Here is a 25,578-nt window from a genome sequence, read left to right as displayed (position 1 = left end):
AGACGGGTATATATACTCATCTCCTCATGGGCCCAGAGATCGCAGCCGGTTGGTTTCGATCAATAGCAAGCAACCCGTCCTTTAAAAAGCGCGTCTCAGTCGTGGCTGTGGATGAACTCCATTTAGTGGCCCTGTGGGGAAGTGGTATCCGTCCACAGTATGCACAACTCTCTCTTCTACGTCGAAGACTAGGAGCGTATATCCCTTGGTTTGGATGTTCTGCCACGTTAGACCAAGCGACGTTGGATATAGCGAGGAAAATGACAGGCTTCCAAGCCAGCTGCGAGATTTTCCGAACCTCTATCGACAGGCCGGAGATTAAGCTGATCGTGGAGACTATCGAGCCGCGGACCACGAAAAGGTTCACTAGTCTCTTCTTCGTTCTACAGGACGCCATGACGAATGGGCTACCGACGCCTATGAAAATTCCGAAAACGATAATTTTCATAGATTCACGACGCGATATCCAAAAATGCGCAGAATGTTTGCGAGACTGGCTGTGCAGACTGTCGTCAGGGGCCATAAGACACCGCGACAGCAGAGAGATTATCCAGGTCTACCACTCACACACCACGCTGCATGATAAGGAGGCCCTGTACAGCGAGTTCTCCAAAGTGGATTCCAAGATTCGAATTATGGTCGCAACTGAGTCACTGGGAACGGGAGTGGACCTCTCGGATGTCATACGTGTCGTCCAATATGGATTCCCCTTGGAGCGGCTTTTAAGCGTTCTCATCCAACGGTTTGGTCGTGCAGCTAGAATGGCCAGCATCAAGGGGGAGGCTGTCTTCCTGGTGGAAAGCTGGGCTGTAGGCGACAGGGTTTCATCAACAAGAGCGGCGTTCTCCAGAAGCCGGAAGCAGTCGTCTTTAAGACAGCTTTCTTATACGAGCCAGCTAGCTCAGTCATGCCCCGTCGAGCCAGAAGCGGATAGTGATGTTCCAGACCACGAAGCGGATGTTGCTGTAGACGCCATTGACTATGGCGTCCCAGAAGACCAGCGCAAACGCAAAACACAGAGAGAGCGCCGGACAGAGCTGTACAATGACTGCCCAGCACTATACAATTTTGTCAATCGATCCAATTGCCTACGCCGAATCCTGATGGATTGGCTGCAAGAGAGTTTGTCAGATCCCGCATCTAAGTTGCCTCCTCCTAGACCGGAGGAGTGTTGTAACGCCTGCAACCCTGGCCTGACGCGGACGGTGCCTTTCCCGTGGGACATTGCTCCCAGTCTTCGGAAACCCCACGCTGGGACAGCACCAGGTGCATTTTATGACCGCCTAGCCCTCTGGGGAGACAATGTTGTTAACTCGGCGCATCAGACGGCGAAGCCCGAACTTTCCGTGAAGCTATTTACTCAGAAGAGTGAGTGGATATCATTATCGACAGAATATGCCTACATCCATACAGCCGCTGAGTTGGAGGAGTTTGTGAAATCGACCTGGTTGAAAGACCATTCCGATGAACTCTTTAAGGAGTTTAATAATATCAAGTCCTACGTCGTGAGGAACTGGCCTGGAGGTAGCAGGCTAGAAACGTCACGGACGTCAGGAGCTGCAGGCCCAGTGCAGATTTCCCTTGATTATCAAGAAGTCTACAAGGGTCCAGAAGGGAGAGAGACTCACAAGGGGCAATCTTCAGTCGCGATTGAGCATCCCACTCAGCCAGAGAAACCTGTGTCCTTCTTGCGTAAGAGCGATGATTATATTTCCTCATTGGAGAAACTCATTGCTCGCGCGAGAGAGAATACAGCATTATGCTCTCCATGTTCACCTGACCGAGCGTTGTCAGAAAGACAGCCTATGATTATTGCCGAGCAACAGTTTCGACAAAGTTCGTTGCTCGAGAGACAAGGTCCCCCTGCCACGAAGCAGATGTCCCAACAAGGAGAGCCTCAGGAAAGAAGAGTATCGACCGAAGTAAAGACTCTAATAACTCCCGATCAAGGACGAAGAGCATCATTTTTGCGTGACCGAGAAGAGTACGCTTCCTCGCTAGAACGAATCACTGCCAACGCAAGAGAGATATCAGCCTCGTGCTCTCCTTATCTAGCTACCCAATCAGTGCCGATAGTGGTAGCAGATTCGTCATTAACATCCATTAGGTCGGTTACATCGACAAACGTAGATTGCTCCTCTGGCATATCTAGTGTTTTCGAAGACAGTGAGAATGGTTTGTCCAGCGTAAGTGGTGGCAATCAGTCGTCGAAACGTCCCGCACCGAGTGAAGGAGAAGGAGAAATGATAAAGCGGGTCGCTCTCAGCGTTTTAGACTCTAATATAAGGCGAAGTCCTCGCAGTGAAAAAGAGAAGAATAGGCGTTATTACCACGGAGAGCGGATATTATAGATGGACTACTCCGACTCGATATCCGAAGGTAAGCCCCATTCGTGGGCTTCATCTCTATCTTCCAAGGGCTGGTGACGTAGGTTAGCACAAGACTGAATACTCTACTAGAACAAAACATACTAGTATCGCCATCATGTCGTTATCGGGATCCAGATCAGCCGTCGCTCCTCCTGTCTCGTAAGGTGGCACTATTATTTGATCTTCGTCTCTCATGACCTTGGCGTTAAATATTTCTAGCTTCTTTGTCGCCACCCTTTCGAGCCCGATCGTATGTATGTCCGGCGCTTGATGTCTGGCTTTCCTACCGCCTCTGTAAAATTTAATCGAATCGCACGCCAATTCAAATGCCAGTATATGAATATCATCCACTGGAGAGGGCACGGAATGCTTGGAGCTTTCCTTCCGCGCAAATGCTTTCTCTATCGTCTTGCGTAGGAAAACAGTGTATTCTGCTGTTAACGAGGTAGTCTTAAACAGTGCATCTAATCCGAAAGTCGACGTTCGACGGGCCCAAAGCTCTCTTTTCAGCTCCAGGTTCAGATATTCAAGGCTACGATCGACTTCTTGCCAAGTGTCCCGACAGCCATGTGGATTAACGAGGCTATTCGAGAGTATTGCGCGCCGAAGCTCCTTATCACAAGCTTTGGTGCTGGTGAGCCGTTTTAGATAGAGCATTTCGAATGCGTAGTTTGATTGTCCAGTCCCCTCGAAGTAAAAGCAACAGACACCAATGACTCGGTCGATGAGTCCTATATCTCCGTTTTTGATGCCGTACTTCAAGGTCTTGTACACAACCATTTGTTGAAGGTATCGAGCATGACTGAGGAACTCCTCATCGACTGTATTGTTGGCATGCTTCTCCTTTGATGGTCGCCAGGCTTCCGGCCCAAATGCGGATCTGCGAACATCCTCCACTAGGTCCATGAAGCCTCTAGTATTCATGTTCTGAATTGCCTTGTCAACCTCCTCTTGATCGGAGGTATCGATGCCGTACTGCTCGAGGCGAGTATAAAGTAGTCCAATAACTCGAGCGTCGAAACTGTGAAGCACCAGCTCTTCTAGAACCTGAAAAGCTGCACGGTCCGCTGGAATATTCTTTCGTCCCCAGAAGTTGATGTTGTGATAGAGAGTTGAAGCGTCCTGTTGCTCCATGTTTCCGTAATGTGTCTTTTGCATGAGCCATAGAAAATTCATGCGCAGGTGAAAGAGAGCAGCGACTCCTATCAGCCAGTCTTTTCTATCATACGATATAGACGCGTCGACTTGCTCAGCCTGCATAGATCGGATGAGTGAAGAGGTTTTTTGATCGCCAAACGCCAAGAACAGACGGTTGTCGAATTCTTTACTATCTAGTTGGAATTGGCGCTTGTAGATGCTCTCTATAACCTCGTAGGAGCCATCTAGAGTACCTTCGTTGAAGAGAATCGGACCGAGCGTCTTGCTATCTGTCTTTCGAAGCTCAAGTAACTCGACGGTTGGCATAGCCGGGAATGGGATGTCGGAATTAGAGAAGATAGATTTGACCGATTTTGGATATGCTGTCCGAATCGCCTCCGCTATGAAGTAGCTGTCAATCTTGGAGGCAGTCTCGTCGTATATGGCGGCGCCGGGAGAGTAGAAAAGGTCCTCTATTGAAAGTGGAGTCTCACGGTGTAGCATCGATTTCCTTAATCCACCTGGAGGAATGTCGGCGCCTCTGAAAACTTTCCCCGTTGTTACCGAGCGCATTTCTGCATGGTTTGAAATGAGCTGGTGCTTAACACCTTCTCGATAGTCGAAATTATCGTAGACAACACAGGCGTTCAGCAGCTGGCCGTATCGACGGACCGTCCCCTACGTACGGTTAGTTGAAATCCATTCCGAGGGACGGTGACGATGCCTTCGCTTGTTCTGCCACGGTTTCAAGATGTCTGTGGACTGCCTTGTAGCCTTCACAAACCCCAAATTGGTGAAAAAGGTCGAGGACCCGACGTTTCACGCCATTGGAGTGTAGAAAGGCACCAAATACGCGGGGAAACTTGTTGCTCCCTTCCGACGCCCGAGAATAGCAGAGGATCGACGTGATTATCGCAGTCCTGTGGTTAAATTTAGAAGGATCTCGTGGTGGTCGATCTTTCCTCTCTATCTTGGGCGCCATAAGACCGTCGAGCAGTCCACATAGAAGAGGAGCATGAGTGTTAACTTGCTCATACATCCAGCCGAACCGCAAGTCGTCGAGTATGCACTCGTAGTCCTCTGGTTTCTGGCCATCTTCAGACTGGCCATCTTCAGACCGCCCCTCCCGCCCAATACTGGCCTGTAGAGACTTTTCTCGTTCGCGGTGGACCTGGTAGGCACTAAACATACCTCCGGCTTCTTCCAGCGCTTTCATTTCTTTTCTTAGTGCCTTCACGGTGACAATTCCTCCCACACCAGACGCAGGATGTTGTCGTATTGCGTCTAGCACCTCTGGTTGAGTGTATATCGCGTCTACAAGGCGTTTGGCACGCGTCGCAGGTCGATCTCCGTAGCCGTCACCACCTTGAGTTGTTACATACACTCGGATGAACTTGGCAAGCGTCAAGTGGTGTGTTTGGGACATGTATTTGCATATGTCGTTCACTCGCTTTTCTGACGTCCATACTCGAGATCTGGCGCGTCTACGATGGACATCGGCAGTCGAAGCAGTAGTTCGTGGCTGTTCTCTGCTCTCTAGAGGCGTTGGGTTCAGTCGTACGCTGCGCCGAGAGGAGGTTCGATCTGACATCTTCCAAAATTCACTGGGTTATCAAGAAACGATAGAGGATTCGATTGAACGAGTCAATTTTACTGTGCGATAGCTCGTTGTGGAGGAAAACGAGGTTGATGTGATTAAATTGCTCTCATACAAACGATCTCGATTCAGGCCAAAAATCAATGACAGAATCCTCAGGCTATTTGGTCGAGGACCATACCAATTAGGTATAGCGCGGTTCGTTGCCTCAGGCACGACCACAATGGCCTGAGCTTGCTGAGGTAAACTAAACTATTATCCCGCACGTGACCATGTTTGCACCTGGTTTCCTCCGTACTTCGCATTTCAACTGCGGAACGAAAGTCTCACTTATAATTACCAGGAATGTTCCTTCTGTAGAGTTGAAATCCAATGATGCAAGAATCAGTTGGCCATAGATGGATTTTAGGACCGGCTTTTTCAGGCTACCACCGAGATTTTCCCATCAGACAATTAACCTAAGTCTACTCCCTACGTCAAGAGAAGTCGAGCGTATTCAACTTCACCTTTGATTGCCGCCGTGACCCTCGCGGTCGAAACCACTTCGCTCATACAATCACAAAGTTCGCGGATGCATCAGCTACACTGATAATGTTCGTAAAAGGGTTCTCGACCACACTGTCTGGGGGTGCGTATCCTCCTAAACTCGTCATGGCGGCTTGGATATCGAGCCAAAAGTCACAAACGTCGGCCGTGGTCTGGTTATCGGAAATCAGACTAAATCCAGGATTTCCGGCGTCGAGGACATTCCTCAATGTAGGTTCAACCGTGACCTCCGGCCAACTGGCGGTGGAGTTGGGAAGGCGATAGGTATTGGGGTCACCAGTCATTGCATGGGATGTGAGGTAACTCTGATAAGATGCAGCAAACGATGCCAGTGAAGGGTCCAAAGTTGACAAGCGCGAGAGCTCGCCGGACGGGTTGAAAAATGTTGCCAGGACATCCGAACCGTGGGTCCCCGGAGAACGGGAGTATTGAACGTTGTAGACGGATGAAGACGGAGTAGTGCAGTTCTGACAGGCATAGGCAGCGCTGATAAAACGAACATTGCACACAAACGTACTATCTCGGATGAGTGCTTGGATGCGTCCCCTTGCATCAGGATAGCCAACTCCCGCGCTACCAGAAGGGGGGTATCGTCGAAGTACTACATCACGAATAATATCCAGCCCGGGGAATACTGAAGTGAGGAAGGTATCGATGTCCCTATCCTGGCTGATACCAGCCGGTACAAACATGGATGCTTCATCAAAGACGTGAGAGACTATCAAAGACTCCATATCTTTGAAAAAATTGCCAGAGGCGAGTTCGAGAGCTGGTAGTTGACGGACGAACTTTCCATCTGCCACAGGGCTATAAAAAGGATCAGTTCACTGAAACGGACATAGGCGATACACGTACCCAAAACCAAACGTCCCTTCAACTGCATTTTGCATCACTATCGACTGTGCTGAATTGATGGTCGAAGTATTCGCATTTCGCAGACACGTTAGCCCCCGGCCAGCGCAGCCTGCAGCCTCTTCAAATGCTTTGTATGTCGTCTCAATCTGCCCTTGTCTGTCATGGAGCGTCTGAAATGCGGGACTTTGGATGACCGCCCGCTTGAATAGGGCTTTCCCATTCCCACCATTGGCAGTTAACTGGTGCATGATTGAGCCACCACCAGCAGATTCTCCCCAGACACTGACGTTGTTTGGATCCCCTCCGAACTTGCTTATATGATCTTGAACCCATTGTAGCGCAAATTGCTGATCATAAAACCTTTCGTGCAGTGTCAGAACCAGAGATCGTAGAAGAACGATATGCTTACCCTGCATTGGGAGTTCCGTCCCGTTCCATCGTTGACCCGCCGAGAAATCCGTAAGCAGCCAGACGATAGTTCGCGGCAACGAAGACCAGATTCCCCCCAGCAGATTTAATCAGTGGTGTTCCATCGTATATTCCATCTTTAGAGCCTCCGACGTATGCTCCCCCGTAAATCCAAAAGACAACTGAAAACTTTTCAGTGCCATTCAGGGCTCTTGAAGGCGCATAAACATCTAAGAACAAACAATCTTCTCCCTGAGGTACAACTCGGGGTACGCCTGTAAGGCCCCCTAACCTAGACGGTCCATTGGTGCTGCCACCGAGTCGTCGAGTACTGCTGGAGATGCAACTGAATCCGTAGCTTCCATCTTGAATCGTAGAATTCGGTTGTGGGGGAGCAGGAGCTGTAAATCGAAGGTCGCCTGTCGGAGTCGCTGCGAATCGGATGTTCTTGAAGGTGTAAATCTGGGTTGGTCAGCTTCTTTGCGGCCTTCACTACGAAATCCTTATATCAGTTACATCGTTCGCACTGTCATACCGACTGGCCCTCCAAGTACCGTAAGGGAGTTCTACTGTAGGTAACACTTGTCGACGATCGAAAGGCGTCCCTAATTGGACGGGTGAAGATGAGGCCACGGATGCTAGGAGGGTAATTCGCTTGAGTAGCATACTTAGTAGCATATCAGAGTAGTCGAGCCCTGGAGTCGTGAGAAGTGCCTATGGCACGTGTATCGCGCCTTATATCGCTGATTGGGCCTCGAGAAACTACCGCTTGGGGCGCACACTGGGTAGATCGTGGAAGAGAAATGAAGGCACCTTCTGTAGAATATTCCTTCCATCGAATAGGAATAGCTGCCCGATTAACCACAACTATACTTAGGGGTGTGCCCATTCCGGAATAGGTATAGCATTGTATTACACGACTGCCACCTGACAGCATGAAGAATTGTTTCTAGTATCTAAAATGAGCTTTAGCCTGCCTAGCCGATAATGGAAGCGAGAGGCGACATGGACTCAATAGATAGAATTAACAAGGCATAGTTAGTATTGTCAATTATTATAAACTGTGCCAAGAGGAAGTGAAATGAAATTATGAGCATGGATCTATATTCCACGGTTCTTCCTAATGGTCGGTCGATTTTTGCAAATCCCTAGTTAGGGTATTGAACAGTTGATTCGCAAAATTGAAATCCTTCATAATGTTGAGAACAAATAATTATGTGAGACCCTAACAAGAAGAAATACTGACATCCACCGGCTCTAGTGTACTCTTCTGATAAAACCGAAGCCACAGTAAGGAATCTTTGGAATCGTCAAGGAAAGATGCTGTGTGTAGAGGTGCGGAGAGAGGTTGAAGTGCTCAATATTATAGTTAGATAGATTAGGTACCCGAGGTTAGGAGACAAGATTTATAGATGAGCAATAGAAACCATCCAATAATAACGCATCATAAAGTAGAGTGCACCTGGCTCACACAAATAAAGGTAGAAATGAATAAGAAGGTCATGACGAAAAGGGGTTATCAACGACCAAGTAGGGAGCAACCATTAAAGAAAAGAGGCACGGTCAAGCAGCTTGGGCAAATCTATTGCATCGGTGATGCGTCGTACTTTATTATGCTCGTACCGAGCCGGCATGGAGAGTGTTTAATTACACATGTCAATCCATTTCATCTTCCCGAAGGGCAAAGAGGGCCTTCAGAACATCAGCAGTCTTCGATCTCAATGCGTCGTGATACATGGTGTTCGTGATGAAGACCTTGCAACCCCGTATCATAGAGGACGTTTCGCGAGCAAGGTCGAAATCGACATACATGTCGTCCATGTATACCGCTGCATACACTGGTACCTCGTTCTTTGCAAGCTGATCAGGAGAGTATAGAGTCCCCCACCCCGGGAATTTAGCCAACGCATTTGCTGGGCCGGACAACTTTCGGAGTTCCGCATAATCTTCAAGCATCCAAGGATAAATCTGAATCCGGGTTAAGACGAGCCTAAACTTCAGATGATATCTGAGACTCACCATCTCCCCTGTGAAGTATAAAGGGCCATCTTTGTCAAGGTTGAATTCAGCCCGTCTGTCCCGAATGCGTTGAGCAGACCAGTTGGATGCGACTCTAGACACATTGGGTATAAGTAAAGCGAAACAAAAAAACATTGACACGAGCATACCCTTCACAATAGATTGATTCGTGTAAGATGGCGTAGATGATGTTGTCATCCCACGCTTGTTGAGATTCGATACTTGACAAGGTCGGCCGGGTGAGATGCCCAAAGTTCGACAAGTCACCAGTTGCCCGTAGTACGAGATCTGTAACTCCATTAGCGGCCCATCCAACGATTGAGTGAAGTGGGAACTACCATGGACGACGTCAAATCCTCCTGTGTTCAAGAATGTCAGAATGGTAGAGCAACGTGGGAGTGGACATACCTGTGCCACCGAAGTTGATCCCCAGCTGCAGAAATCTTCTTGCAGTTAGTGAGCCCCCTGATGGCAGTCGGACAGTATTGTTTCCAAATCGGACCAGATGAGAGGTGACCTGCTTGACGCGGTCCACGTCTTCCGGGTATTTCGCATAGTATTTTTCATTCCGCGTAAGAACTCGGTTATAAAGCCGCTCATAGACGACATCGGGGTGTTTCCCAATGGGTGGCAGCCCTCCAAGGAGGAAACATTCCCTTAACGAACTTGGAAACATGGAGAGATATGTGACGGTACAGAAACCACCGAAACTTTGGCCCATCAGACTCCATTTCTGATTGTCGGGGGGATATCCATCCATAAGCGCCAGTCTAATTGCTTCGCAATCTCGAACAATATCAACTGCGCCAAAGCTCTTGAGATAATTAGTTTGGACTTCTTCATCTCCACGTAGGCCAAGAACTGAAGCGGATAATGGAGAACTCAATCCGACTCCTCTGGCATCAAGATGAAGCAACTCATAGCCTTTATCAAGCACAGTTTCTGTCCATGGTGTCAACTGAGGCGCTGCACAACCGAATCCTGGGCCTCCTTGAAGATAAAGCATCCAGGGAAGTCGTTCATGTTTCTCATCCGATGGATCGATTGGACGCGTTGCCTTACGTACGCTTCTAGCGAAAAGTCGAAGCGTACCGCGTTCAGGGGAGGCGTGATCTCGAGGCACTTCAAAGAAGTGTTCCGTCACTCTGAGCTTCCCTATGGCTTCTAAGTCGGGTGCAGGCAATCATATGAATTGAGTAGTAGGGTACCTGGAATGAAATGGGTTCTCCTTTCCACGAGTTTGGCTGGTTTTACCATCTCGACAACCCGTGGGAAGTTCTTGGTCATAACAACTACAGGTAGGGAAATTTGTCGGAAGACTCCAAAGGACAGTCCAGAATGCTTAAACCGAGTTCCGAAGATTCCGACGAATGGAACTCGATGTCACAAGATGACGAAACCGTCCTGCTGTGGCTGTGGATGGCTATCAGCTCAAGCCATCTTGATGTTGCTAGGCGATGATACCAGGATTTAGGCTTTATAACAGTTGATGCTTCATGGATCCATGGAGAGTACGGCTAGGACGCGTGGAACATCGGTGAATAGGATCTTCGTAACATAGACTCCTCTATGAATACTCAGGATTTACATGGAGTTTGTAGAAGGGCGTGTGAAATGTGTATCGTGAATTCCCACTTCCCAGGACCCACCAACCCAGGCACGCATCATGTAGCGGCTCCCCTCCGCACAGACCTTCCCTCAAATCCCTAAGGGGACTTCACGTGTTACAGAATGACAGTAATAAGTACTCCAGAGGTATAGAAAGTTCCCGAATAGCTTAATATTGGGTTGTACCAATGTATAGTCAGATTTCCTTCCCTTATGTTGGACTATCGATTTCCTGTGTTATTTCCACAGTGATTTGAAGCTCTTTGTTCTCAAGACCCTGTCGATATAAACCCTCGAGCTTCCTCCCCAACCCATTTCTCAGATGTGTTATCCCTTTCTCTAAGCCTTCACGAGTGGGCAAACCCCAATGGTCTCCCCGAGCCTCAGGCACCAGCAAGTGCCTGTCAAGTCTTATTCACCGCTCTGTTCCCCTCACGAAGTGAAACGACTTGGATATCTGGTTTCCATTCGAGATGACTCCCTGAAAGTCGGAAGTCTTGGGAAGCGGAAACGGAGCCCAATCCATGCAGAAGAGAGTCCATTTCTCCCAATGTTTGTCGACGTCCCAAAAATTGCTTGTTGAGTTAAGGGGACTGACTAGTTTCCAGCTCCTTTCGAACCATGTCTCCATACGAGGGCTCAGATGGTGCCGTACAATCCCCGCCCTGTACCTCATCATCCGCATCGAAACCGTTCCTCAGTTTCCCGACAACCATGAACACCTCTGAACCATACACCCGAAAAGATGCATATCTCCGGCCAATGAAGTTGCGACGACATATACCATCTCCGCGGTCCATGTTACTACACTTCCCTCAAGCGCCTGCCAAAGAGTTTTCTCGTCAGCCGTCCCCGTCCGCCTGCCACATCTGCCTACATAAACCAACGCTACGGTCCCAGTTGAATAACTTTCGCGATTGCGATCTCTGCCTACAGCGGGCCTGCCAGATTTGCATGAGGGGATGTGAGGCAGGATGTGACATGTCCGTATGTTCATCTTGCTGCAAAGAATCTGGGCCAGATGGGGTTGTCGTATGCAGTGCATGTGACAGAGGGATGGCACCGGACATTCCTTGAAACCCGGATACCATATATATTGGAAGATGTCAGCAGTGAATGATGAATACGTCTACGAACGACGTTGGCATAGAAGCTTCTTCGGCTGGAGTATTTTTTGCCACGTGGTGATGCCGAGGGTGGAGGACATTAGAAACTAAATGGAGCGACTGAATCATGGGAACAACGGTCAAGGCACGGGCAAGCGTATGATCGTACGAAGATATCCGGTTAGGCAGGATGTTTATGGTTGAGTGGAATGGAACCATGGGGCACGTCAACCTTGGAAGATGGTTCCAAATTGCGGAATCCCCCTTCGCAATACTGGATCAGCATATGCCCCCACGATACACAATACATCAGCTACACGGTTCCAGTCTGCGTGATCACATTCTTCAGGCAAAAGACATATACCTAGGTACTTAGCTATATACTGACGGTGTATGCATCAATATTAGACTGTCAGCCTGTGATAAAGGGAAAATCCAGGGTGGTGCAAGACGCGTGGCATGTCCGTCGATCGCTGGCTGGCTTCCTGTTCAATCCAATAGTGTTGGAGAAGGGTTTCAAATCACGCTGGGAACTGGATGCAAACCTTGGTTTTTCCCCGGTGCATGATTCAACTTTCAAAATTCTTTCAAGGAAATGGAGCCGCCCGAGATGTTTGTCGTTGATCGTTGGTTGAGGATCGATGTTGGAAGCGACCAACCAGCGCTCTTCCCCTGAAGCCACTGTTGTCAGTCCTTGTCACGTGCAGGTAGCCACCGAATGAAAGGCTTTGCCAAGCCTATGACGTTTCATAGAATTCCACATCCAGCGCTTGACTCCCAACTCCCAACTGGATTCCTATTCCATCAGGATTCTGTTGCTTGCCCAACCTCGTCGATTGCTTCGGCCAACGAATACCATAACCTCATCTACTGCAAAGCCGACACAAAACCGTGATGATTGCGTAGCCATGGCCTATCCCTGCCGCAGCCACTCGCTACCTTTCCTGGACGTGGTTGAAATGGGTCGTAGCAGAATGCTTGCCATGGCCTATATATCGCCAACCAACTCCCCAATTTCAAGTGATAGAGGAGGCTAACTGCATCACTAACTGTTCTACCATACGTATCGTTGAGTCAAGAAACTCCAATCAGCTCCCCTAATCCTTTGTGTCGGCTGAAGTCCGTACCTACTACTCTCTGCTGCTATTCGTCCCTTTGATTGTTTGCCTTGGAATGCTCATCCTGCCGTTGCAGCGTTCGCCTTCTTTGAGTCTCGCTGTCTCCAAGCTCTTCTCTTATTTGGATCTCTAGACTATACGATCATATCACTTTCTATTTTTACATTTCCGTTGCTTTCTCTGTGATCTGGGATTCTGTTGTCGTATTTAGCCAGGATGAGGTGGCTTGGACTATTTCCCATACTTGCGTCTATCGTAGCATGCGTCCTAGGGTTCCTCTGCATCTTTGCAGGAAGCCAGCCAGATGTCATGGAGGACTATGATCTCATCAATGTAAGTTAACACCGTAGCCTTGACATACCACTTTTCTAATATGCTTGCAGGTGAACACGTCCCAGATGCTGCAGAATCTGATTGATCTAAACCCCACGCCGAGCAACGAGGGCTCAGATGGTCTACTAAGCGGCCTTCTGAGTAATGTGACCGACCGTGTCACCGGATGGATTGATGATAAGATTGATGCTGGTATAACCGACCTCACTGAGGAGCTTGGCATCAATGATTTCTATTCGGTCCACATGATGGATTATTGCACAGGGTCGTATGGCCCGAACAGCGTGCCGAATGCCACCTTGTTGGAATCGGATTTTGATAAAAACGTTACCGAGTGCTCCAACCGTACAGCATCGTTCAGCTTCGACCTCGCCGATATTCTCGAGGAGACCCTTAACAAGAGCGGTATCGACATCAGTTTGGACGACCTCCGATTTCCCGATGAGCTTCAAAATGGACTGGATGCGTTGGCAGGGTTGTTTCAAGCTGCATTCATTTTATTCTGTATCGGAATCGCCCTCTCATTCTTCGCAATGATCTTTCCCCTCTGGTTTATTATCAGTTCTGGTCGAGGTGTAGGGCGGGGCCGAGTGGCTGCGCTCGTTAACCTTGTCATTGCAATGCTGGCTTTCCTAGCCTACGGCATCGCTTCCGCGATTACGACTACACTGATCGTCAAAGGCACGAATGTCATCAACAAGTACGGAGAGAATATCGGGATCGAAGCAAAGCAGGGTGCCAAATTCTTGGGGATTTCATGGGCGGCAACTGGACTCATGTTTCTATCGGCTATCATCTGGTGTGGAGGATGCATTGTTGGAAGACGAAGGAGGACGCAAGTGGTCAAGGAAGGATAAAGATTGAGTGACTGATGGACAAGCCCTGGATGATTTCGTGGAACATAGCTCTATTGACGGCCATATCAGGTTCCGTTGAACCAACTAATAATCTCACTTCCAATGCATAGTACAAGCTAGCTCCGAAGAGAGCCGACCAATCTATTCAACTCCAATAATGCAGCCCTCTGTGTTACTCCGGTCGATTTCATCATTCGTATGAATCATACACATCAGCCCTGACTTGAAAAGTCAATCGTACGCCTCGTAAATGTAGATAGTCCCGTGCCGTGATGTTCTAATTGCCTTTCTTGGCAGGTTTTCGCCCGTCTTTCCCCACGGATCGTCCGTTGGGGTGCGCGCCGTGCAAGGCACTGGGCGGCAGATTCCCCCAACCCCCGACCTTCATACCCACGCGCTCTTGCTCGGCTGTCTCCATAGGGTCGACCGGGCCGGCAAGCACATGGGCTGGGGCTCGCCCGAAATAGTCGAACTGCTGCTTCAATAGCGGGTGCGTTCCTTTGGAGAAATCGTGACCTGATGATGGAAGCGGACTATTACCCTCATCAGGGTGAAAAGGACCAACTGCCCCTGGTGTTGCTAATGATGATCGATGACTGGCGCCGGACTGACTGGCGTGGGACGTTGATACATTCGGTGATGACGGATCAAAAGGTGTAAGCATAATCGGTTCGTTGAGAGTCGGCCGAGCGAGTTGCTCCGCATGCATCTTGTCGAAGGTGGTACCGACAATGCCATATTTGCCCCAGTTGATGGCTGGACATCGAACCACATTTTGCGGTCGAGGAAGCTCCGAAAAGGTGGCATCTGAACCTGGTCGTGCTGGGAGGTTGCTGTCGACTGGACTCTCTCCATATTCTTCCGCGCCTGTCATCGCAACATCGTCACCTGTAGTACTTTCTTCGTCCTTCCAATCGTCCAGTGTCGGATCCAGAAGAGACTCTTCACCACGGCCACTTCGTGCTCGTTGCTGCATAGCTTGCGCAAACTCCACGGGATCATCGACTGCGCGGTCGCGGATACGAGCTAGGGATTGGATATCCTTTTGCGCCTTTGCCCGTTGGATCTGCAAGACCGATATTGCGGCCTTGACGGCGATGGCATCGGGATTCTCGGATTCGTCAACGGCCATAGGGGTTGGTTGTGTTATCCATTCCACGTCCGGAGGTGTTGGTCGAGAGCACCGCCCTAGCAATGAGCTTTCCGTGTCTGATGCACGCTCAGTGCTCAGTGTGGTCGGATTGGGGTTAGTGATTAAGGGCGCCAAAGACGCCAACTTCGCGGTGGGAGTCAAAGGCGATACTGGAGGTCGTGGTGGCGATGGTGTTTGCGACTGTCTACTCGAGGGCGAGGCGGATTTGGATTCTGTGGGAGTTGATTGCGGACGAGGGGTAGAGCTGGGAGGGATCGAATCGGTTCCTGTTGAGGACCTTGACGTGGATGGTGGGCTGGGAGATGTATGCGATATGGCGGAGGCGGAAGGTGGAAGGGAAGATGAGGGTGGCATCTCCGGCTGGACTCCCAAGTCGCAACGTTTGGACGGTCAATCCGACTATGCGGGCATTGGTGACGGTGAGTCAGGAGGGATCAGAACATTGTCGGTCGGAATGTGGAAAAGCATCGGATGGTGGATCCCGTAGCACAGGTTGATACGGTATGTCTGTAGACTGTATCGTCTGTATCGTCTATACAGTTATGGTGTGGGTAGGGATTGGATCGTCAGATTCGATGCGTCACATTTCTCACAGCAAAAGAATTGCAGCTTTGGAACGTGACTGGACGGTTTGTGTGGCGTATGACCCGTCACGTGTGGAGTCACGTGCGCTATAATCCTTGCTATGGTGGAATTATGTAATAATCGGGTCTCTACCTTACCGTAATATTCCCTCGGTCTTGTTCCCATCTTGTCAATATTGATACGCAGTTTACCAGACCAGAAGGATGTCTAAAGAACCACCATCTTCTGATGATCCATAATACCCTTCTGGTTAAAATGAAATCAAGCCCGATGAGGAAACCCGTGCGGTGTATTCCGTGCTCCATAAACTGTAAAGACTTCCGACTTGGAGATGTTCTAAACAGTACTACAGTAGTCATGGATCTAATCTGCACGTGACAGCATTAAGCTCACCCCTCGTCACGTGCGCAACACCCAAACCTCAACTTCGTGGAACTGTAACTGGTGGGAATGAGTTGGATGTGCGTCTCAATTGCTTCCATTAATTGCCCTCGACAGATCCCCTTTGTCGCGATTGTCGTTCATCCTTGGCTTGAAATGCAACGATGAGACCCCTTGCCAATTCAGGCTGGAAAGCCTTTCAACAGACCCGATCTCTACTCCCAAGAACTACTCGTCGATTCGCCGGCGACAGTCATGGATCCCATCATTCCGAGCCCGTGAACGAGTCCCTCGGGGTATGCTTAGGCACCTTGCTCATATTGTGTCCTGTGTATATCATCGCTAACAATAAGACAGAAAGGATTTTGGGTTACGCTTGCAGCGATTCCCACCGGAGCTCTCCTGTACAACATTCTCGCATCCGGCGAGAAACCCTTCATTACGCGATGGATCGAATCATACGGGCATTGGCAGAATAAATGGGCGGAGACGAATGCGTTGAGGTCGGCCTACATCCAGCAAGCACGAGAGGACAGGAACATCATTGTCAACTCGAAGTACCGGGGTCCAAGTGAATTGAACGGTGCAGAGTACGTCCGCTAGCTTCTATTGTTGATACCGTTGCTCTCTCAGGGACATCATATTTCCGAATCAACGGTTCTCAGGAGAAACAAACTAATTGGGTTTTGATAGGGTCTTCAATGCCGGCTCACCCTACAACGTCCCTGCCGGACATGGTATTAACCTGGATAAGCTGGTTGAGCATTACGAGATAAAAAGCCGAGAGGTGGATGCGAAGATTGCAAGCAACATGCGAGCAAGAGAGGAAGCCGCCGCACGGGAGAGGTTATCATGAGGCACAGGTACAATGGCATGTTAGTGGGAGACGATACATTCTACAGTTGTTGGCCACTGTACATATTCACATAGATTCGGCTGACGTCGTTTATGCTATTTCATTCCGAACGTTTTCAAACGTTGCCATTGCCACCCCTGCTCATACATTCTGCTATGCGTAGAAATGAGTCCGGATTTCGCTGTGAGAAAGCAGCACACTTGTCCAACCATGCCTTCATTCGCTCCCGGCTCTTGGGATCTCCGACATTGACCGTTGGTATGATTCGGTCAATATTCAATGCGCAGCAAAAAATGGTCAGCTCTCTAAACGAGCTGTGCTCGGAGTATGGTACGCCGAAGCAACCGACATTCTCAGTGCTTCCTCTCTGAGCTACTAGATCTTTCAAGGAAAAACTCGTTTTCCAAGTGTCTCCAAACAGTACGTTCGGGACAGTGGGAGAGTCGGTAGACCGGAAACCTGGAGGTCGATATGTCCAGCCTGTTGGACGAAATGCAACGGCGCGAGTAAAGGTGCCCGCATGAGAGGCCATATACTCCGCAAGCGTGTCTGAGCGGATCTCAAACATAGGCACCATATGCACTTGAGCGTCTTTAGGATCTTTGGTGAGAAGCGATGAAAGCTCTGGGTCTTCCAGGCAGCCACAGATTCGTCGTTTCGCGGCCGGAGCAAAGATCTTACTCCCCAGCGCCCGTGCAATCCCAACGCACAGGCGCTCTTTTCCAATGCTGTAAGTTCCGACCACCACGAGAAGCTTTCCTCTCGACTCATCTCGGGGTAATGGTTTGTGGCCAGGCTCCTGTGGATTCCTTTGAATGAATGCCTCCATGCGTTTGTCCGCCTTTCCGCGCTTAACTTGTTCCCAGCCATCGCGGAGGTCTTTTTTCTCCTTGCTAAGACTTGCACACATTTCTGCGCATACGGATATGACTTCAGACTGATCTGGGAAGGCGTATCGTGGGTTCAGGTAGGTTGTATCCAGGTAGCACACATCAATTTTCTGTTGCCGAACCGAGCCAGACACCGGATCTAGGACATCGGATCTGAGGAGAGGGTGTTCGAGCTGTTCACGAGAGGCTCGAAAGTCGCCGCAGTGCAAGATGCGTTGCGTTCGACTACGACTGGCTTTCGTGGAGACCTTTTCAAACAAGAACAGAGAACTCCCGGGACAGTGGTTTGCTGGTATCATGGTGACAGATACCCCGTTTGTATTTGGGACGCTTGCCCGCTTCTCGAACTCCAAGTCGATGATATACTTCGGGTTGACTTTAAGCTGTTGACGAACCAAGTTTCCCGTGACTTTGCTGCAGTAGATCGGGCCGTGATTCCAACTAGCAGTCAGCCCAATGTAGTGGTCGCTATGGAAATGGCTCAGAAAATATGCCTCGCACCCTTGTACGGCCCCGTATCGGAACGCATCAACGCAAATAGAGAACCCGGGGATGATCTTGTAAAACGGACACGTCCGCTGATAAGAAGGTCTTCCTTTGGACGCGGATTCTGCCACGGCTGCATTTTTCCACGCAGTATTCTCAGCATGACTGGACATGATTTTCGTGAACGCCGAGCTATCCTTTGGCCCAAGGAGTCCAGGTGTGAAAGGACTTCGTTGAGCCGGTTTGGGAGGGCGAACGATCCGGGGAGATGGGATATCCTTAGAATCAGACTCGGGTTTTGGTTCGTTCGGCTCTCCGGCTGAGGGTCTGTCGAGGCAGCTGTTGACATGAATGGATGCTTGTTCAGGGGAAGATCGTTCTAAGCTGCAAGCACATATTGGACATGCCAGGTTCTCCGGAAAGACTGATGCCTCATCCCCTTCCTCGTTCAACTCTTTTGGTTCTATGTCCGACCATTCTTCTTGTATGCCCTCAGGAGGTACGCCATCAAACCAATCGTCATCGTTCAGCTCTGCTTCAATTTCGCCAACATGATCTTTCCTATATTTCTCATTTACAGTGTCGCGATGTAAATTTTTGAATGCCCGCTGTGATTCATCGTCGCAGGAATTTCCAGGTGGGGGAACGGCCTGATCAATATTCTGCCCCATTAGGCCTTCAGCCCTCTCGCCAATGCTTCCTCCCTCCTCGTATCCATCGTCTTCGCTGTCACTGTCTAATGCAAATGGCCCTCGACGGGACCTGTGATAACCAAGGCTTCCGTTTCGTTTTGAAGGGGTATTTTTATGTTCTCCCTCAACGTTCCGGTCGGAAGCGCTTTCAGCAGCCGTGCTTTGGGAAGCTGAGATGCTCGGCTCCGTCGATCCCTCAGTGCCTGTCTTTCGTCTTTTGACACTTCCATTACATTCGTTGTACCGTTCGATGGGGATAGGAGTATCTTCGAATGAAGGAACGGCAGATTGATCCACGTCTCGAGACGCCCCTGGAACAAAGAGAGCAGTCGCCTTCTCCTCGGCTTTTTTGAAGAACGATAGAATATTGCCGTTCTGCCTGACCTTGGATTTTGAGTGGTCTCGGGGTTTGAACATAGGATTCGACTTGGGGGGAGGCCGGACTTGTAATGGAGTCGGTTTGGGTTGGACGGTAGGCATGTGGGTTGTTCTCGGGCTGGATAATGGAGCGGATTTCGGGGCCGAAGCAGAAGAGGGATCGAGTTGGCTTTGCGTGAAACCCCGCATGGGAGAAGGTGGTCGACCTATGGAAGGACGAATATGCTTTGAGGGAGGACGAAGAGCATTCTCTCGAGGATTCCGAAACATTGACGATTCGACCTGTGGTCTCGAATCCAACAGGGACTGTCACCTCGGGTCGCAGGGTCCCGCAAACGAACAGCTAAGTCCTATGTATAGCCATACATGCACTGTGGTACCGGAGATAGAGGAATCTGGTGTCTGATGTCTATGAGTGAGCTAAATGTATAAGAGAAAACTGAGAAACAGCGTGGCAACAGTGACGCTGTGAATAGGACACGCCGAACACGATGAAGTTGGGTTGTCGCGTGATCACGTGCCTATGCGCTTTCTGCACGCGATTATGCAATCTGATTATTCCATCTGTAGTGAGTATCGTACATGATGTGAATTGGAAATCCTGATGTCCGGGTATGGAATTCATCAAATTATGACCGTGGCATAGGACCCTGCTGCATACAGGTCAATCAACCGCTAGAGACACATATCTAGGAGTTCTACTTGAAATGTACCGCCGCTTCCATGCCCCCGGAAAGGAAATGGTGAGTACTGCACTTAGATCATAAATCGAATCGTTTCCCCGCAACTGGAATCGCCGGTGTTCCTTTCGCAATTTCTGCTGCGAGTGCGTTCACATATGCCCCCAACCTGGTCCCGGCTCTGCTGATTTGAGCCGCGACAATAGGAGCCGCGCCTTCAAAATACTCCCCACCAAGGTCATTCTTCTCCAACCACTCGACACCAGGCTTCATCACATAGCTGCAAACAAGTCCGTTCGCCTCCTGTCCCCAGGCAAGCGCGCAATGTTCCGGTTCCTTCACATCGTTGCACTCTTCAGCTTGAGCACTTTGGCCTTGCGCCTGATCAAACAGCACCCTGCCCCATTTTGCCGCCGCGTCTTTCAGCGTGTCGTGTTTCTCGGAGTGCCGGAGACCGTTGAGCTTGTGTACGATATCGGTATCCCAAATCCCATGAAGATTCTCCCGGCTGCAACGGTGGTCGAAACATGTGTGGATCCCGTTTCCCCCGCGCGCCATCCTCTCCGTGTGGAGCGGTTGGTGTAGATCTCCGATGAAGTGGATAATATACATCAGCGCTTCTCGTCGAGTGGTGTGACTGTTGCTTGTGTCCAGGACCAGGTTTGTCTGGTTGACGATTTGGGAAATGATGCAGCCATCTTGAGGGCAATCTCGGAGGAGTTGGAGGTCGCAATGGTGTGGAGGGTCATCTTTGGCATCTTCGGGACCGGAATTGCGTCAGCACAAAGCCGTCAGGATGAGGGTTTGACTCTTACCGATATAGTGCCATTCCCTTGAGTAAGGTCGGTGATACTTGATTACATCGGCCCAAGTAGCCGCATCGGAGATGTCCCAATCGTTTTCATTCGCAAGGAGGGAATGTACAAATTCTTTTCCTTCGTCGCTGAAGTACTTCTCCGCAAGGTAGCCAACTGTTCGATGACCCACATCTCCCCAGGCAACAACGCTCGAGACAAATATGAACAACGACGAGACTAATGAACTCCGCATGGCGATCAACTTGATTCGACAATAAGGGGACTCGGCCAGATAGAGACACAACCAAATCGCCCGGCAGGTCAGGGAAGGAAAACAACAGGAAGACTTTCGAGAGTACGGGCAAGTAAGTATCTTAGGACTTGGGTAAAATGCTTCTATGATGAAGAGGGCCAACTTAAGATAGGAACATGGCTCGAGGATAGATGGTGCCAAGTCGGCATACCGTCCTTAGTGCGGGAGTCATCTGCACTGCCGCATCGACGGAGCGTTTGTGCCTATCAATTCGCCCAGGGAGTGTCATACGGACAATCATACCTGGACTGGCGTGTGGAATCAGGTGAAACAGAGTGAGGTCTGAGCGGACGGATGGTTGGTTTCCATGGGACAGCAGAAGTGGTGATTGATTGTAAGCCAATCGACGTCATTGGTAGATGGTTTCCAGGGCAGCGTTATCAGGTTTGTTTTCTTTGCAGAGACCTGGGCGACACCAGCCATCCGATAATCGTCACATTGATATGCAGCTCTTCTTACTCAGTACTATGTACTACTACGAAGTAACAGAAGACGGACTGACACTTTTCGGATATCAGAATACCGTACTCCGTAAACGAATTGCCATACACATAGCAAAATCTAGCTCCGACTGCGTTTTCATGCGACGCTCTGCGCTGGCGGTCTGCTATTTGCTCACCCATCATGCATCTCATCATTTCCTAGGCTGCGAAAGACTCTAGCTTCAGAAATGGTTGTTGCGTCTCGTCACCTTGTGATTTGCTTCTTCAGCCCACGAAACGCTGTCATGATGGATGGTAGCTCGCGATGTATCGAGACTATTGCATCGCGCTGTAGTTCTTCCCGAAGCATGTTAATTTCCGCCCGCACTCCTTTCGCGAACGAATGAGTCGGGCCGTGGCTTTTGTTGAGGTTGCTCTCGATCTCAAGGAGGAGGCCGTAATATACCAGATGCAGGTCATGGCCTCTTAGTTCCTGTGGTTCGCGGCCAGGCTGGAAGCAGAAGTACTTCATCAACCGTGCTAGGACATAGGTATGGGCAAGACGTGCCGGATGAAAATTCGGATACCATTTCGGATCGGTTTCGGTATAGATTTTGAATACGTGCTCAAATGACTCGTCGTGACGATCTTGCATCATGAGTTCAACGTAGAGATCGCTGCAGATGGAAGGTATTGGCTGCCGCTCGATTGAGAAGAAACCGCTTCGTTGGCAGAGATCGAGTGCCCTCTTCAGTTCCGAAATGATCTTTTCCGGAAGAACCTTTCCACGTCTCACAGAAAACAGGGTGTTGAAGGCCTCGTCTTGTACCCTCTTCGCTGGCCCATCCGTCGAGCTGTCGCCTTGGAATCGATCCTCGGGAGTATTTCCTTCGTTCAGACACTTTGGGCACTTGCAGTCGAAGAAGAATTTCTCTTTCAACTCCTTACGTCTGATCATCGTCGGATTGGTGGGCTCCACATATGAAATAGATAATTCATCACCTTCCTGTATCTTCTTGAGGCAGCGTGCGGAGAGTGCCTGGCCATCCATGACAAAGAATACGTTCGGATCGCAGGAATGGTTGATACAGGATACAAAAAGATCCACGCAAAGTCCCAGTGGATCGAGAGTTTTGCCAACCAAGGTGATGGCATTTGTCATGACCTGGTTCTGTCAGTGGTGTCTCCCCTATCCATTCTCTAACCTACCTTGCAGTATAATGATAGAGCAAAGGCCGCGTCGTTGTCTGGCCGTTTAGCGAATTTGCAAGCCGCTACGGCAAGGACTTGGGTCGTCTCCCATTCACCCCCTTTGCTTCGCTCCTCAATATGTGAGAGGAGCTCTCCGATTGCTTGTTTCTGCGGGAGTTGAAGATTGGGAATCATGAGGAGCAGGTCCATCGTGCCCCGCACAGAGGCAGGATAATCTTGATATCTCTTTTGTTTGCTGATGAAAGGACATTGAACCTTGTGGATAAGTCTCCAGTGCTCTCTTTGACACTCCTGGGAAACGGAGTTAGCACCTCTACGTGAACCCGAAGATCAACGTATGCAAAACGGAAGGACAATGTAATCTCCAGGACCAGTTTGACTATCTATCCACCACAGTCGGCGAGCGATGAAACATTTGCATCTCAAAATTTTCAGTTCGAAAAGCACATACCTTGCGGCAATACTTGAATATTTTGCACCCGCTGCAAGCCTTCAGAGTAGACTCTAAAGGAGTCTCTTGAACGCCAATAGTCGCATCGCCATCCCATTTTAGGCAATTCACGCACGTATCGTGAAGTCGTATGCCATCAAGCGATGACAATAGAGGTCGAGATACCGTAAAGAGCTCTTCACCAGGGCTGAAGGATTTGCTGGCGAATACTCCGCGTCCCCCGAGTGGAGATGGCTGGACGATGATATTCTTGGCCATGCTGGCAGTCAAGACTGAGTAAGCGCCTCACTTTGCTGGCTGGGACATGTAGCATCAAATCCCAAGAATTGTTCCACTTTGTGTTATTGCAGCGAATGATATCGTAAGCAGGTGGGAAGAGTGATGAAGGAGTTGAATTTTTCTGAGACCAAGACGTTAATAGGATCTTATATTTTCATGAGTTGAAATCGTAGCAAGTGGCAATCAGATCAGGGGTTTCCCGATTCCATATAATTGATCCTTACGGGATTGACATTTTCATATTTCATAAAATAGCTAAAGTAAATAATTCGGGCCTTTCAAAAACCGTATTCTCTTTATCAGCTTTGATTGTCAGAAATTCTTTTGCCAGCAACTCTGATTTGGCTCTTCCACACATCTTCATCAACATAACCCCCTCGAAGCCACCTCTCACCACCCTGAGCATCAAAAGCCCGTCTGGCATGCAACACGCGCCGATTGTCGAACACCACGGCCTCTCCCTCTTTCAGCCTATATTCGTACATGTGCTCTTCCGAGTTCAGCGACTCATTGAATGTCTTTGCTGCAGCCAGATACGATTTCAAGGCCACCGCAGAATCATGGACGCCAAAGCCTGCGGAAAATGGTCCTTGGAAAGGCGGTGACCAATTGATTCTCTCAATGCGTGCGGCAGCAAGATCACTATCCGTCAGACTATTCACATCGGTAATTCCAACTAGTTCAACTGTCGGTCTTGTGAAACGGTAGTGTTGTCCGTCGTTGTCGTAATGATACGTCACTGGGAAAGTTGCCAGAGAACGGAAACCGGCAATGTTGGACCGTTGAAGCAATTCCGCAGCACGGAAGGAATCCGAAAACATCGAGGCTCCCCCCGGTGCCCTCGCCCGGAGTGAATGTAGAATCTGGATTCGCGGAGGATTGACCATATACAGCAAGTCCATATGGAGACCCAGAAACTTGTCCGTATAGGCAATGTTCTTCGAATTAGGAATGGATCGTACATCCCAAGTAGTCCCGTAAAACGAATTTCGGAGAGGCCCAATGCGAGTGGCTATCTTCTCGATTGAGTCCACTTCATCCGGGACATCCTTGAGGAACGCGAGTCCGTATCTCCATAGCCGATCGACTATCTCGAAGACACCACCAGCGGTTGATTGATAGTCATGGTAACTGATGGAGGAATTCTCCTTCTCCATCTGGGCGGCATCCCAGTACAATTGTGTTTGAGGGTCCTCGGTTTTCTCTCGCAATACCTTGGTTTGCAACGCGAGTACATCGGCCAGGAAGGCCTTCGAAATGACTGTTTCATGATCCGACGAAAATCCTGCAACATCATTCTCCCAGCTAAGTCTAACAGTTTCGTCCGTAGATTGCTCGATCCGAGGTCTAAGCTCTAGAGGAATATCTGCCGTCTGAAAGAGCTTTTGCCTTGTTGATGGGTCGATACAGGCCGCACAAGAGCAGGAATCCCTTAAGAATATGGCATGAAACGGAGTCATGTGTCCATTCACATCGATACCAATTAACTCGGAGTCGGAAAGTGTAGTAGAAGCTGGCATGCTGGTGGAGCATTTGCCATGGCTGATCGTGAAGGATGACTGCTGCACCCCAGACAAGCCTACGGGCACCCAGCGACGACAACTCGACAGAACAGACTGCCTCGAACTCCGATGGATTTCATTTCTGAGTGGATTTGTGGGGATGGGGACAGAAGCATATGTCCTCGTGGAAAGGGACCGGCCCGAGAAATTGAGGAGCCAGCATCGAGTGGAGGATGGATGACGCCAGATAGAAGACATGGCGCCAGAGAGAACTACCTGGAGAAAGATTAAACCAGAACGATGGCTTGTTCACATAAAAACGGAATTTACGCGATGGTGGTTCCATTTCTTCTACCCTGTGAACCGACGTCGGGGTCCCGCGAAAGGATGTCGGAAAAGGTTTGAGGATTGAGAAGCATGCACGCTAAAACTGCCGGTCAAAGTCGGCTCCCAGTTCTCGGCCAAACGGATTGGCGTGGTAAAGAGTGCATGCAACAAGGGAAACAAGGCTCGGGAACGGGATTCCAGGGGCAGGATTAGTTCATGGT

The 25,578-nt window shown here is 49.6% G+C and overlaps 11 protein-coding genes across 11 annotated transcripts; 3 read left to right on the top strand and 8 right to left on the bottom strand.

Annotated features, from left to right (window-relative positions):
* Positions 1-2,351, top strand: P152DRAFT_406241 (uncharacterized protein; the record flags this gene model as incomplete). Its single annotated transcript, XM_033676862.1, has 1 exon — positions 1-2,351. A coding segment is annotated over one exon (2,351 nt), but the record flags the coding sequence as incomplete, so codon positions are not given.
* A 5-nt stretch (positions 2,352-2,356) lies between these two features.
* Positions 2,357-5,097, bottom strand: P152DRAFT_453201 (uncharacterized protein; the record flags this gene model as incomplete). The annotated part of the gene is made up of 3 exons (XM_033678348.1): positions 2,357-2,419; positions 2,472-4,184; positions 4,291-5,097. 3 exons carry the CDS (start codon positions 5,095-5,097, stop codon positions 2,357-2,359), a joined length of 2,583 nt encoding a protein of 860 aa, XP_033529704.1.
* Positions 5,098-5,464: 367 nt separating this feature from the next.
* Positions 5,465-7,578, bottom strand: P152DRAFT_444576 (alpha/beta-hydrolase; the record flags this gene model as incomplete). Its single annotated transcript, XM_033677813.1, has 4 exons — positions 5,465-6,456; positions 6,505-6,864; positions 6,914-7,374; positions 7,429-7,578. 4 exons carry the CDS (start codon positions 7,576-7,578, stop codon positions 5,652-5,654), a joined length of 1,776 nt encoding a protein of 591 aa, XP_033529703.1. The 3' UTR covers positions 5,465-5,651.
* A 620-nt stretch (positions 7,579-8,198) lies between these two features.
* Positions 8,199-10,539, bottom strand: P152DRAFT_510054 (alpha/beta-hydrolase). The gene is made up of 7 exons (XM_033682636.1): positions 10,396-10,539; positions 10,140-10,344; positions 9,340-10,086; positions 9,270-9,290; positions 9,081-9,219; positions 8,932-9,025; positions 8,199-8,880 (listed from the first exon to the last, which is right to left on the bottom strand). The coding sequence occupies exons 2-7, from the start codon at positions 10,216-10,218 to the stop codon at positions 8,569-8,571; spliced, it is 1,392 nt and encodes a 463-aa protein (XP_033529702.1). The 5' UTR covers positions 10,219-10,344; positions 10,396-10,539; the 3' UTR covers positions 8,199-8,568.
* A 2,440-nt stretch (positions 10,540-12,979) lies between these two features.
* P152DRAFT_406196 (integral membrane protein-like protein) lies at positions 12,980-13,953 on the top strand (the record flags this gene model as incomplete). Its single annotated transcript, XM_033676860.1, has 2 exons — positions 12,980-13,096; positions 13,147-13,953. 2 exons carry the CDS (start codon positions 12,980-12,982, stop codon positions 13,951-13,953), a joined length of 924 nt encoding a protein of 307 aa, XP_033529701.1.
* Positions 13,954-14,605: 652 nt separating this feature from the next.
* Positions 14,606-15,127, bottom strand: P152DRAFT_372854 (uncharacterized protein; the record flags this gene model as incomplete). The annotated part of the gene is made up of 1 exon (XM_033675547.1): positions 14,606-15,127. A coding segment is annotated over one exon (522 nt), but the record flags the coding sequence as incomplete, so codon positions are not given.
* A 1,046-nt stretch (positions 15,128-16,173) lies between these two features.
* P152DRAFT_462942 (uncharacterized protein) lies at positions 16,174-16,929 on the top strand (the record flags this gene model as incomplete). Its single annotated transcript, XM_033680441.1, has 3 exons — positions 16,174-16,368; positions 16,430-16,662; positions 16,766-16,929. Exons 1-3 carry the CDS (start codon positions 16,237-16,239, stop codon positions 16,926-16,928), a joined length of 528 nt encoding a protein of 175 aa, XP_033529699.1. The 5' UTR covers positions 16,174-16,236.
* On the bottom strand, positions 16,564-19,826 carry P152DRAFT_425604 (DRMBL-domain-containing protein). Its single transcript, XM_033677237.1, has one exon. The coding sequence runs from the start codon at positions 19,642-19,644 to the stop codon at positions 17,044-17,046; it is 2,601 nt and encodes an 866-aa protein (XP_033529698.1). The 5' UTR covers positions 19,645-19,826; the 3' UTR covers positions 16,564-17,043.
* A 2-nt stretch (positions 19,827-19,828) lies between these two features.
* P152DRAFT_444557 (phospholipase C/P1 nuclease) lies at positions 19,829-21,459 on the bottom strand. The gene is made up of 2 exons (XM_033677812.1): positions 20,870-21,459; positions 19,829-20,812 (listed from the first exon to the last, which is right to left on the bottom strand). The coding sequence occupies exons 1-2, from the start codon at positions 21,102-21,104 to the stop codon at positions 20,136-20,138; spliced, it is 912 nt and encodes a 303-aa protein (XP_033529697.1). The 5' UTR covers positions 21,105-21,459; the 3' UTR covers positions 19,829-20,135.
* Positions 21,460-21,609: 150 nt separating this feature from the next.
* P152DRAFT_444553 (SET domain-containing protein) lies at positions 21,610-23,631 on the bottom strand. The gene is made up of 3 exons (XM_033677811.1): positions 23,250-23,631; positions 22,796-23,089; positions 21,610-22,751 (listed from the first exon to the last, which is right to left on the bottom strand). Exons 1-3 carry the CDS (start codon positions 23,505-23,507, stop codon positions 21,852-21,854), a joined length of 1,452 nt encoding a protein of 483 aa, XP_033529696.1. The 5' UTR covers positions 23,508-23,631; the 3' UTR covers positions 21,610-21,851.
* Positions 23,632-23,827: 196 nt separating this feature from the next.
* P152DRAFT_469204 (Clavaminate synthase-like protein) lies at positions 23,828-25,048 on the bottom strand (the record flags this gene model as incomplete). Its single annotated transcript, XM_033680879.1, has 1 exon — positions 23,828-25,048. The coding sequence occupies one exon, from the start codon at positions 25,046-25,048 to the stop codon at positions 23,828-23,830; it is 1,221 nt and encodes a 406-aa protein (XP_033529695.1).
* Positions 25,049-25,578: the final 530 nt, after the last annotated feature.

Source organism: Eremomyces bilateralis, assembly GCF_010015585.1.
Source record: "Eremomyces bilateralis CBS 781.70 unplaced genomic scaffold P152scaffold_44, whole genome shotgun sequence".
Classification (NCBI taxonomy): domain Eukaryota; kingdom Fungi; phylum Ascomycota; class Dothideomycetes; order Eremomycetales; family Eremomycetaceae; genus Eremomyces; species Eremomyces bilateralis.
This window is presented reverse-complemented; position numbering and strand designations above follow the sequence as displayed.